The following is a 12,832-nucleotide window of genomic DNA, read 5'->3' as shown; positions in this document are numbered from 1 at the left end:
ATTTATTCATACCAATGATTTCTGTGATTGATCTGCCCGGTACACAGTATGACTGATCCGTATGTATAATTTGCTCCATCACTATTCTCAACCTGTTGGCCAAAGTCTTTGATAATATCTCAAAATCAACACAAAGCAAGGACACGGGCCTCTAGTTTTTGATCTCTTTCAGATCTCCTTTCTTGGGAAAGAGGGTCAAAACTGACCTCCTACAGCTCAAAGGCAGCTGACCTCTGGCAATGCTGTCAGAAAAAACTTCCAGCAAGTCATTGCCCACCAAGTCCCAGAAAGCTTTATAGAAATTAACCGTTAGACCAGCTAACCCTGGAGCCCGACCATTGTCCATGCTCATTAAAGCTGTATACAATTCTCCCAGAGTCAGTTGGCTCACCAATTTTTCTTTTGTCTCCTCCTGCACTTGAGGTAGGCCTCTGAGAAAATCTTGTACCAGCTCTTGGTCCTCATTGTACTCACATTTGAACAAGTCCTTATAAAAGTCAGCAGCCCTCCTACGCACATCAGCAGTTTCAGTGAGTTCTTGCCCATTGGCTGACCGGAGACAATGAATGATTCTGCTTTGGCCATTTTTCTTTTCCAAGCTGAAGAAAAACTTGGAAGGAGCATCCACTTCAGAAGAATTCTGAAAACGAGACCTGATCAGTGCCCCCTGTGCGTTACTACCGAGTAGATCTCTTAATTCCGAATTCACTTGATTTCCTGTAGAATCACATAAATTTTGCAGTTCTAAAATATCATTTTCCAAAATTCGAATTTTTTTAGACATATTCTGAGTGACATTGAAATTGTATTGTACACAGAGTTGTTGTATTTGTTTGTTTCCCAAATCCCACCACTGTTGTACACTTGAAAACATTGCCTTTTTAACCTTCCATTCCTTCCAAAAAAAAACTCTAAACAATTCTTAACATGTAAATCTTGCAACAAAGCACTATTAAAAATCCAATATGCACTTTTTACTTTCAAAAACTTTAAGAATACACTTGCTATCACCATGGAATGGTCAGAAATACAAACAGGGCTAATACAACATGTTTTTACAATTTGTACCTGATATTTAAAACAATACAACTTATCCAGTCTTGCCATTGAAACAACCTTTTCTCTTATTTGTACCCATGTGTATTGTTTAACTTTACTGTTCAAGTTTCCCCACACATCCACCAAATCATTAGTTTCAATAAAACGATTAAACGTCAACCTGGAAGCTGTATGAGGTTCTAGATGGTTTCTATCTATATCCATCGCAGTACAATTAAAATCCCCTGCAATCAGGAGATAATGGTCAGGATCACAATTCTGCACAGTATTTAACAATGTTTCTAAAAACAGCAATCGCTCAGTTGCCATAACTGGAGCATACAGGTTTATTAAAACAAATGTTGCAACATCAAATTTTGCATTAACTTTTAAAAGTCTTCCTTCCACAATTTCTTTCACCTCATTTGAGATTGGCAAACAATTTTTTGCAAAGAAAACTCCTACACCAGCACTGTTTTTATGACTAAGAATAGCCATACCCTCCCATTCTCTTCTCCAATTCACTTCATTTATCATATCACTATGGGTTTCTTGAGCAAAAATAATATCTATATGTTTCATTTTCATTAATTGAAACAATTGACTCCTTTTTTAATATCTCTTGCTCCATTCAGATTTAAAGTTGAAAACTTCAAATCAAATCATAAATAAAAGTTTTTCTTTTCATTTCAGTTACATTTGATCTGCATGCACTTTTTGTACAATTTTTTTCAATCTGTGGACATCTTGACTTGATAGTCTTTCTTCCCCTCTTTCTCTCATTAAGAAATTTGCAGACTCAATGAAAATTTTACAACCCAGAAAGAAATCATCTATCACCACATTCCATTTGCCTTTTGTAATGATCAAAAACCGTTGTACCTTTTCAAGACTGTACCCACTAGGCTTTTGGCTCTCATTCAGAGACACCATAGTGTCTGAAGGATCTTTTTCACAAGAACTGACCACAGAAACATCAGTAGATGAGTCATCAGAAGCGTCCTCTGAACTATTACCTTCCCCATCTTTTATTGACTCTTGGCTGTTCTTTGTTTCTTTAATTTTGACCCCCCTTCCTTTTGTCTGGATTTCCTTTTCACTTCAGGGATTTTAAATACTAATTCTTCCTCCTCCATCATTATACTTTCCTCATCTATTGTAGCTTCTACCACATCTTTTATCATTTCACCATCCAGTACCTTTGGATCAATCTCATTTCCCTTTTCCTTACCCTCAGTACTTTTCCCTTTATCAGTGTTTGCACTTTCAGACACTTGTGCACCTAAGGTTGGCTCTGCTTCTTTTTCAGCCTGAATCACATTTTGTTTATTTACATCCCTTTGGGGAGCATTGTTTTGCTCTGGACAAAAACGAACTTGATGATCTACCCCCCCACACCTGAAACACTTCATCGTCTCAGTTGTGGCAAAAACCACATAGTCAAATCCCTCTACTTTGAACTTCAGCACTATATTTAATTCTTCTACATCCCCTTTCAGAATCATGAAAAGTTTTCTAAGAAAAGACACGACATGTTTCAACAGAGGGGATTTGCACCCCAGTAGAATCTTTCTTACTGCCGAAACTATTTGCCCGTGTCTTGCCAATTCACGTTCTAAAATCTCGTCACTAATAAACGGCGGTGCGTTTGAAATCACAACTCTTTTAGGTGGATTAACAAGCGGGAGAATTCCAATATGTTCGTCTTTAATTACAATCCCTTGTTCAACAACTTGATTAACTTTGTCAATTGACTCCAAAAACAATACGACTGCACTGTTCATTCTCGACGCCGATTTAATGCAACTATGCCCAACAATCTCTCCAACTGCGAGGCTGCATTCCTCAACGGAGCATTCCACCCCGACCGGTATCTTAATGCCATGCCGGCGCGTCAACTGACTGATAGTCATTTTCGTCTAAACGCCACACCGGCCAAAAAATGGAAACAAATCCGGCCGCTGTAAACTTCCACCACCCCACTAAACTGTGCTTTCCTTAAATTACCCACTATAAACTATATAAACATCAAAATAAGAAAAGATAGAGCAAAAGGTAGAGAAACCACGCTCCCAATCTCACATTTACTCACGCAAACCGCTCTGCTCCACGCACCCACACCCTGGCGCAACAGTCACACCGGAAGTGAGACAGAGAGAGAGAGAGAGTTGAAAGGTGAATTGTATTTTCTGGTGAAACAAGAATCAGTGCTAAAAAGGGCCCATTGTCTTTTGAGTGCAACGATGTGTTACTACGCCACAGTACAGATCTCATAGTACAATAGTGCAATGAGAAACCATACATTGCATTTAGTGAGAGGAATTACTGTAAATGTGCAAACAAATCTTTGAATTCATTGATTTGATCGTTGAATCTACTCATAGAGTTGCATGGATTACAGTCAGTTAAAAAAACACTTAAAATCCAATGAATCAAAGAAATCATTAACAAATAAAGCAATTATTTAAATAGCTATCATTTCTATTTGAGAGTATCATGAGGGAAGGGAGTATTGCTCTCCTTCCATGTATTACTAAATAAAGCAGTGATATTTTCATATGGGGTTTTTCAATTTATGAAAATAATTACAAAAATAATACCTACTGTATGTTAATTATATCCTGAAGATACTTTGACGTTTTGTTGTACAATTTGAGCTGCACACACACATATCAACATGAATTCTGAAGCAGTTATATATATATATATATCTTTTGTAAAATATAATGTCAAACACTTCTTTTAAGGTGAGTTGAGTCCAGCTCATAAGTCTTAATGGAAATCTATGAATAAGCACATCTAGTTTCCATCTAAAAGATCAAGTCACGCCAGCTGATAAAGAAACAGTGAGTTGACCTGAAGAACAGCTGGATAAATACACTGTGTGTGGGTGGACGCAGACGCTGCATGTGTGCAAATGTGTCTGCAGAAAACTGAAGCTCACATATCCATCTGCATCACTAGCTCAAACAAACAAAAAACCCACTCGATCTGGGTCACGTTACAGTGGTGATGTAGCATAGACAGCCGGTTTACTAAATGCTCAGTTTGTAATTAATGTGTTTTTAAAAAAACATCACAAAATCTATGATAACGAACAAAACGCAAAGAAAGTTTCCAGATTTGCAGGTAGTTCTGCAGAACCAGCAGCGTTCTCAAAGATGCAACTCAACAAATAAACATTCATAAATCATAAATATATAGTACTACATGCCACATTTATAATCATACATTTTATTACAAATCTATTTCTGATCAAGCATATTGATTGACAGGTTCTTAATTTCTCCATATTTGACTAAACTGCTTGGTATAATTGGCAAGATTTAGTTTTAAGCCATAACCATCATAATCAGTAATAGCTTTGTGCATAAAAGATTTTATTCAAGTTTATTACTTACCACAGTTTGGAAAGATCCTTTGGAAAGGACAGATGCTTCAAAAGGACAGATTATGTGGAAATAAATATTTGTGCATGCACCTTAAAACATCTTGAGGACCAGGACACAGACAAAAGGCCACCATCCTCTGACTGAATGTTTCTAGCAGAGGTCCTGAACACCTTGAATCTAAATGTTAAGGTTAGGCCTCAAGTTTCCTTTGCTGACTTAAGTTTGAAATCTATTACGCTCTAGAAGTAATTTAATCAAACATAAGAAATTAGATTTTGGCAACATTGAAAGCATCTTGGCTCCTATTATCCAAACAACCCATTTAATTCCATATAATATACTTGATTGCACAATCATTTATGGGCCTGTGAGTTATGGATGTCACTTCAGGTACAGTAGATCAGCAGCACCTACTGTATTTTTATCCTACACTGATAATGACAGACAGTGAAAATGGCTGCTCACAAGATGAATCGGCTTCATCAAAAATGTGTAGCAGTTACATTCATCAAGACGACCAATTTTGAGACCAATTTTATCCAATTTACTCTTTTGTTTTTGAGTCAAAACCCTTCAGGCCTGATCCTGACCTTGTCGTTAGAATGCAACACAAGAGCCAAATGTGCACGAGTCTCCAGCTCTGTGCCTCCCGGTGATGATATCCTCCTATTCATTTGACCTCATCTTATTAAAATAAAAGCCTGTGGGGCCTCCAATGCAATTAGAATAGTCCTCAAAATCTGAAAGGGATCTCCCGAAGGAAAACGGCTTTCAGAGGTTGTCTGAGGAGATCAGAGAAGAAGAAAAGGGATTACTTTTCAGGGACTTTCAGGACTCGATCAGAGAGACTCTCTCTTTCACAGGATTCAAATCAAGAATTTCTTTGCTTGCTTGTTTTGGGTAATTATCATGCCTTACAGTTGCCATCAGCTTCTGTTCTCCTAGTGTGTCATTTGAAACTGTGACCAAACAAGTCTAAATCAGTCTCATGTGCAAGGTGCAAATCGTCCCAGAAGTCCCGCTTCTCTTCAGGGACGTGCCAGGATTGACTGTGAGGTCGACTGAGAGTTTAATGTGGTGCATTTAATTATGGTGCAAATGCAGACGAGTTGCTGAGATTGCTGATAGCCTGCTGTACACTGAAAAAATGGCAATGGGCAGACTGTTCAATTTGCACAAATGCATTTCATATTTCCTACGATTATTTTATGTTTCTCATCTAAACATATTTTAGTCTTGTGCCATTCATTTAATGCTGACGAATGTTCAACCTGTTAGAAATAATCATGTTTAAATTATATAAATTAGTTGTGTTTTCTCTGGAAACTCCGCCCCCTGCGAATACGCAAAGGAAAAACGGTTAACTTAACTGCTCCAGTTCGCCATTTTCTCTCTCGCTTTGGATGGTGGAAGCTGCAAGTTATCGTGGAACGCTAAAGCCTGAAGGTAATTAACATTTTGAACTGAAATGCTATTGAGAATCAGTTAGTAGTCAGTTTTGAATGTATTTTCACTGAGGTAAATGTTTTTATGTAAGCTACCTTAACGTTACTGATTTTATGGAAAGGCAAAAGTTAGTGCAAATGTTTAACGGTAACAGTTACCTGTTTAATATTATGACTTTTATTAACATTTTTCAAATTGTGTACATTCCTTAAGGCATATGTATTCGTATGTTATTCTGTGTATGACAACTAATTCTCTTCAGGGAGGGATGGCGCCAAATACTTCTCTTGTATTCACATTCTCTTCCTCAATAATACCAGTTACAGCGCGAAATAAACATGAATGAGCATTAGGGCTGTCAACTAATATTCTAAATTTGAATATATATTCAAAAAGGTGAAAATTAGAAACGAAGGTGAAAATTAGAACACTATAAAAGAATCGTGGAAAAGCAAAACACAGTTACCCTTGAGATTATTAGTAGAACAAAATATATGGATATGAGAACATGTACAACTAATACAAAAATGTATATACCGTTTTTTTTATTTTATTTTCAAAATTATACCGGTTTTCCGGTTTAGGTGTCTAAACAAGCAGCACGTGCTGTCAGTGATTTAAGCCACTAGAGGCCGCTCTCACACTGTATAATGAAAACAGCGCCTTCTCAGCCGCTGCAGCAACAGACCCAACCCGGGAAACTTTCAGCTGCTCCAACAAAGGACGAAACACTGAAAACTATCGGCAGGGATTTTTGCCGATAACCGACTGTTCCACCAATCAACTATCGGTGCTGATTAATCGGCAAAACCGATAAATCGGTCGACCTCTAATCCCGATGCACTACATCCTCAATTTTCAATTTTACTTCACAATTGATGTGTGCGCGCGTGTGCATGTGTTCACCTATTCGGGAAGTCGCAGTGACATAGTTACATTCCAGTTAAGGTTTCAAGGGAGTAAAGCCTGTTTATGCTATTAGGAAAATACATTTGGTAAAATAAATGTTTTTAAAATAAATGTTCATTTAAAAGCAGTGCTAATGTTACGATTAGAGATGCACACAAAGCTTGCATTTCCAGGTATGTCCCTCTTTGGCTGATTTACTTTCAAGATGGAGGCTCAACATGGCTTCCGGCATTAGAACGATTCACTCGTATGTAATTTAAATGGCAACTTATACACTTACGAGAATATTTAATTAGTTGTTTGAAGTGTATAAACACTGAGAACATATAATTTTGAAAGAACAAAGTGTTTTTGGCTAAAAGAAAATCAACTTTGGTAACTATTACACAGTGTAGCTTTAATTACTCTCGTCTCGACTCCCTCTGCTATTGTATGCTACCACGGCAAAGCACGTCAGTACATTATTATTTGTTTTAGTCTATTACTGAACTGATACCAAATCGTCCTTGTCTGCATTGCGTTGCATCGTACAAACAATTAATTTCGACACCCCTATTGCATATGGACATATATTTTGAGATTATCATTCCACATCGTCACATAGTATGTTTTATTAAGTTAGGTGCCAAAAATACTAATATAGTTTCAGAAAGCACAGATCCAACAAATCATTCTGTAATTATCCATCTGCCTGTCGTAAGGTTGCTGACCACTGCTCAATTGGGTATCTTTGATCTAAACTTGTAGGACTACCATCCACAATCCTACAACTGAGGTTTTACGGTAATCAACGGTCATCTGTCTTTCTTGGTCTTGTCTGGTTCTCATTATATACAAAAGTTCACATTTTTCATGATATCTACATTATTAAATGATTGAAATTGCATGTTTGAATATTCCCAGAGCAGTGCCCGGTGTTCTGTCGAATCTCATTTTGTCTGTGCATTCGGCAGGATGATGACGAAGCCTTCCTCCAAAAAACCACCGAGGAGACCACAGCGGGAATCTACATTCTCAAATTCTGTGACCGATCAGATGACATCGGGATTGTTCTGGAAGGCCAGAACATCTTGCAAGGCTTGGGCAAATTTGCGTTAGCTACGACAATGCTTTTTGGTCTACCCACCTGAAATGAAAAGTACATTTGAGGTACTGCAGAAGATAGTCATGGAGCTGGATGGCTCCACTCTGTCCAAGAAAGACTAATTGATACTGTTCATTTACTTCTGTAGCACATACATAAAAATTAGTGTACTGTTAAGAAAAATGCATCAATTTGACTTCTCTTATGATTTTAAAATTTAACACAAATGTCACGGTATGTTTTTTAATAACTTGATACTGTTCGTTTACTTCTGTAGCACATACATAAAAATGAGTTGTACTCTTAAAAGAAATGCATGAATTTGTCTTATGATTTTAAAATTGAAAACAAACATGTCAAGGTATGCTTTTGACAACTTGATATTGTTCACCTTTTCCTCTACACCTGTTTGACGGTGTATTTGTCTTAATGTTTGCTTTGTTGCAGTTACTGTATGAATGGTTATTACTGTTCACCTTTTCCACAACATGTTTGACTGTGCCTTGTCTTTTACTTGAAGTGATGAGTAAAGTGATAAGGAGTACTGATTAATTTTTTTAATTATTAAAGTCAGCTTATAGTATTCTAAAACTTAATCAGGTTAGTTTTATTTATTGAAACCTCAGCATATATGAATGCAAAATATAAAAATGTCATGTTAGTTTAAAAAGCACAAATTATGTATCTTGAACATATATAAATCAAGTTTATTTAACAAACAAATTATGTATTTTTAACATATAAAAATCATGTTCCTTTAACGAGCACAAATTATGTAGCTTTAACGTGTAAATGTTGCGTATACCTAACTTTATAATTTTTTTTTAAAATGACAATAACCATAAATGTGTACTAACATCTAAGACACGTATATGATCAGCGTATGACAACAAGCTATGTCAAAAAACAAACAAAAGCACACCTCAAAGCCAACCTAACTGAACAAATATTGATCGTTCCGCTTTCTGAGAGGAGCTCAAACCTGCACAAGGAAATAACCGACACGATCACCTATCATTTATGATAAAATATGGTGCCAGCACAGCAGATACCAGCAGTAAAGTCAACAAAATTAGAGCTAAAGCAGGAGAAATACTAGGATGATCACGAGGTCAATAACGAATCCGTACAAGAGTTGCAGCATGCAGCTTTTTATTAATGAGATGCCTGCAAACAGTTCACTTTCCTGAAGATCACCCTGACTGGAGAAAACCTGTCTCTGTGTTCAACAGAAGAAGCTTTAGCGGCCCGACTGGGGAATGTGTGTGGAGCAATGCATGTCTTCACCAGAAACTATGGCTCAAATACAGTGCAACTAATGTTCAAGAATCTGGAAGATATGGGGTCATTTCAGGACTTTCCAGATGATCAGCGTTTCCTGCCTGAAACAAACTCTTCATCTGCTGAACACAAAGAAACTGTCTGTGGAAGACGAGGACACTGAACTGACAAAAACTTGTTCAAGATTCAATGCTGTGTCGCCTAAATTCACCTAATTTTTTTTTAGTGTTTTTTGTTGTTGTTGTTGTTATTATTATTTCATTTGTTATTATTATTTAAACATATTATACAACTTTAATAGCTCCAAATTATTGGCTTATTTTACACTACCCATCAAAAGTTTGAGGTCAATAAGAATAAGAATAAAAAAATACATTATTTTATTTAACAAGGATGCATTAAATTGATTAACAGTGACACTATAGTATATATATATATATATTAAATTATATAAATATATTAAATCTTTAAAATAAATGCTGTTCTCACAACATCGACACTGGTACTAAACTGCATTAAAACAAAATTAAATGGACTTGAAATGTATTTACTTTGCTGCCTTTTGCAGAACTGTTTCACAGCTTCCACAAAAATATGAAGCAGCAAAACTGTATTCAACTTTGACTACAAACAGAAATGTTTCTTGAGCAGCAAATCAGCATCTTAGAATGATTTCTGAAGAATCATGTGACACTGAAAACTGGAGTAACTGAAAATTCAACCTTTTTTTTTTCAATGCAGCAACCATAAATGACACCTCCAAATTGATTATACAGACAACAGTTTCAATAAGTAAATAGAAATAACGGCTCGTTTTCGACTGCTGGAAATGCATGCCAACACAGTAACAGGATTTCCTTTCAGAGAGAACAGCAAAGCCATGGGTAAATTGATGCTTTCGTACAAGTTTGCTGATTCACTCTCATGGCAGGCTCTGTGCACTGCTTACAGTTTTGTGGGACTTTTTATGAACGATTTATGCAAATATGGAATAAAGTAGCACTTAATCTGCCTCTCTGCTTGTACATGACGCATCACGTCATAACACGAGCATCTAGACAGAGAAAACACCACTTACAGCACATTAGATGAAGACTTATTAATGGGGAATCCAGATTAGCAGGGAAGGGCATAATGTGACACTAATATGATAAACTCAAAAGGCCTGCGGTGGCGTTCTCTTATCTCTGTAGGCTGCTCAGAATTACTGTATAACCCTCAGAGTCTGTTGACCCATATTCACGATTGCATAATGCACCGACAGGCTAATGGAGGCCAAAGGGCAGGACGCAGATGGTTTAAAGGGTGCTGTTGTTTTTTTAAGAGCAGTTATGTCATCTGGTCAGCATGAGGGAACCCAGTGACATGACACCCCGTGATGGCTGGCACCTTGTCAGCTGTTGATGCAGATGACTCATATTCATCTCAGTCAGCAATGCCATTCTTTGTACAGAGTCGGTCCTTTGCGCTGTAATGCAGGCCTCTAGATGCTTTGTAAACAAACTCACCTTTCCACATGCATTCATGCGGGTGCTCTGATGGAGATAGGGAAAAATGTGTGAAATGCAACTGCGTGCTTGTCTACTACACAAGTCCATTACGAATATGAACAATGGTTTTATTATTGTAAAAGTGTAGCAGCATGGTTTTTTGGTGCACTTATTGCCATCAAATAGTTCCATAGTTAAGCTATGGTTAGTTTAGCAAGGTTATTATGGTATGGTTAATATGTGGGTTTAGTAGCCATGTTTTTTGGTTTGATTTGTAGTGAAGCAGTAAGGGGAGCTTGAAACTGCCTGGCAGCCCGATGCTCAAGTTTATCCCCGAAAAACTAAGGGGAAAAACACACACTTACCTTGGTGACAACATTCTGCTCTAGTCCGATTTGCAGTTCGCATCCCGACTGCGTGCAGATGCACTGTGATGACGCATTAGTGGAGCTGCTCGCGTTATTGACGGTGAAATTGAATATCGCCGGTGTAACACCGGGAGAAGGATCGCTGCTATTCCGCTGCACTTGCGCACAAGTATCCGGCACAGCCAGGAGAAAATAGTCAGAAAATTGGCTGAAGCCAATGAAAATGGCCGGGATCCATGTTAAAACAATCAGCTGTTTCTGAAATCTCCCGAAGCCGCCCACGCTCGGCAAAACACCGCCGTCGATCTGCGAGAGTAAATCGGGCGATTTATTCGTTTCGGGGGTAACGAAGCCGTTCTCCGGTGGATGAGGCTCGATGTCAAGCTGAGACACGGCCATCACCGTCTCGCACATACCGCAGCCCGGTTCACTAATGCGTCAGAACCGCACACAATCCCCGTTCACACTGGATGCACAATCACTAAGAGAGCTCAGGGAGTGGTTTGCGAGTCTTCACCCGAGCCGAAGGCGTCACGATCCGTCGCTTGAGATCAATCAATACACAAGAGTCACCGGCTCGTCCCGACCGCTCCACTATCCAAACACGCTTCTGATCGCTAAACAACGACTGGGTTCAAGGAAAGCGCTAGGTTTCATCGGCACGCTGCTGATCCGAGCCCATTCCCTCCGTTCACAGCCACAGGTAACACACCTGTCCCAGCCACGCGTCCCCGCCGCGCGTGACATTACACTCAGACGCGCGTCATAATCCAGTCTCTCCGTCTCGCGCTAATATATAGGCACGCACTCTATACGCGCTCCCGTGATCATATGGACCGATTAAACCGACCCGAGGGCTGAACGTCCTTTAACACACTCATTCATTGGATAACACTGGTTTCACTCACATCTAGTGCTCGACTTCAGCTCCTCAGCAGCTTCTGTTCAGCACTATTTCAGCTACACGCAATCCAGCAGCCTAGATCTTAAAGGTTTAAATATTTTCTTTAATAAGCGTTTAATCAAATCATTTAGTAATTTGAGGATAGGAGACCTGATTACGTTTTTGCAGTAACTGCTGCCATCTATCGCCTTAAACTGGGAGAAAGACGATTTAAATGACTATTTCAGCACAGGGGTCAAAGTAGACACATCTGAACCAGCTCATCAAGGTCTTACAAGACCTGCATCCCAGTGTGCACACTATCCATCATAAATCATGTGTGATAGTTAGTCATTTTCAACACTATTTAGGGTGGATAGTGTGCACTTTGGGACGCAGGGTATGTATAGGATTGCTATGCTTTAGACTATTAAACGAATAACTTCTGAACTTTATATAGGTTTACTCTCAGAGAAAAATGTACAAAAGATGTCATTGGGGCGGCGTGACCTTTCAAAAGGTAATATGCACTGTACACTGTACTAAAATGCATCCTTGAGGGGAAAATAAGGTACAAAAGTGTATCGTTCCACTTTCCCCCTTTCCAGAGAGTGCATGCACTGCTGGTCGTGTTTGAGGATGCAATGCTATGATTTAATATTTATACATGATTCTATACAGACAGCGTGGGGAGTAGTTACATGTAGCAGAATTACGTAATTTAATTACAAAATAAATGCATTTGTAATCAATTACAATTTTTAATTGTAACTTATGAAAATGTTAACAATTACAAATCTGACATCTGAATTCTTTTTATTTTATTTCACACACACTTACATACAGATTTTATTGATTTCTTTCATAAATTGCTCAGACTGCTCTACAATACGAGACACCATTGTTTCAGGATCTTAGGAAACATGCTCATTGATAGTCTA

General features: G+C 38.2%; 1 protein-coding gene across 1 annotated transcript in view; it reads right to left on the bottom strand.

The window, feature by feature from the left end:
- The window catches only part of slc22a23 (solute carrier family 22 member 23), a 38,904-nt gene extending 27,076 nt beyond the window's left edge, over positions 1 to 11,828 (bottom strand). Inside the window, exon 1 of the mRNA XM_059502519.1 lies at positions 11,006 to 11,828. Coding sequence (XP_059358502.1) covers positions 11,006 to 11,422 — 417 coding nt within the window. The 5' untranslated portion in view covers positions 11,423 to 11,828. The remainder of the gene's footprint in view (positions 1 to 11,005) is intronic.
- Between the last annotated feature and the right edge of the window lie 1,004 nt (positions 11,829 to 12,832).

This window comes from Carassius carassius, chromosome 20, assembly GCF_963082965.1.
Source record: "Carassius carassius chromosome 20, fCarCar2.1, whole genome shotgun sequence".
Taxonomy (NCBI): Eukaryota; Metazoa; Chordata; class Actinopteri; order Cypriniformes; family Cyprinidae; genus Carassius; species Carassius carassius.
Note: the sequence above shows the minus strand (reverse complement) of the source record. Positions and strands in the feature narration are given on the sequence as shown.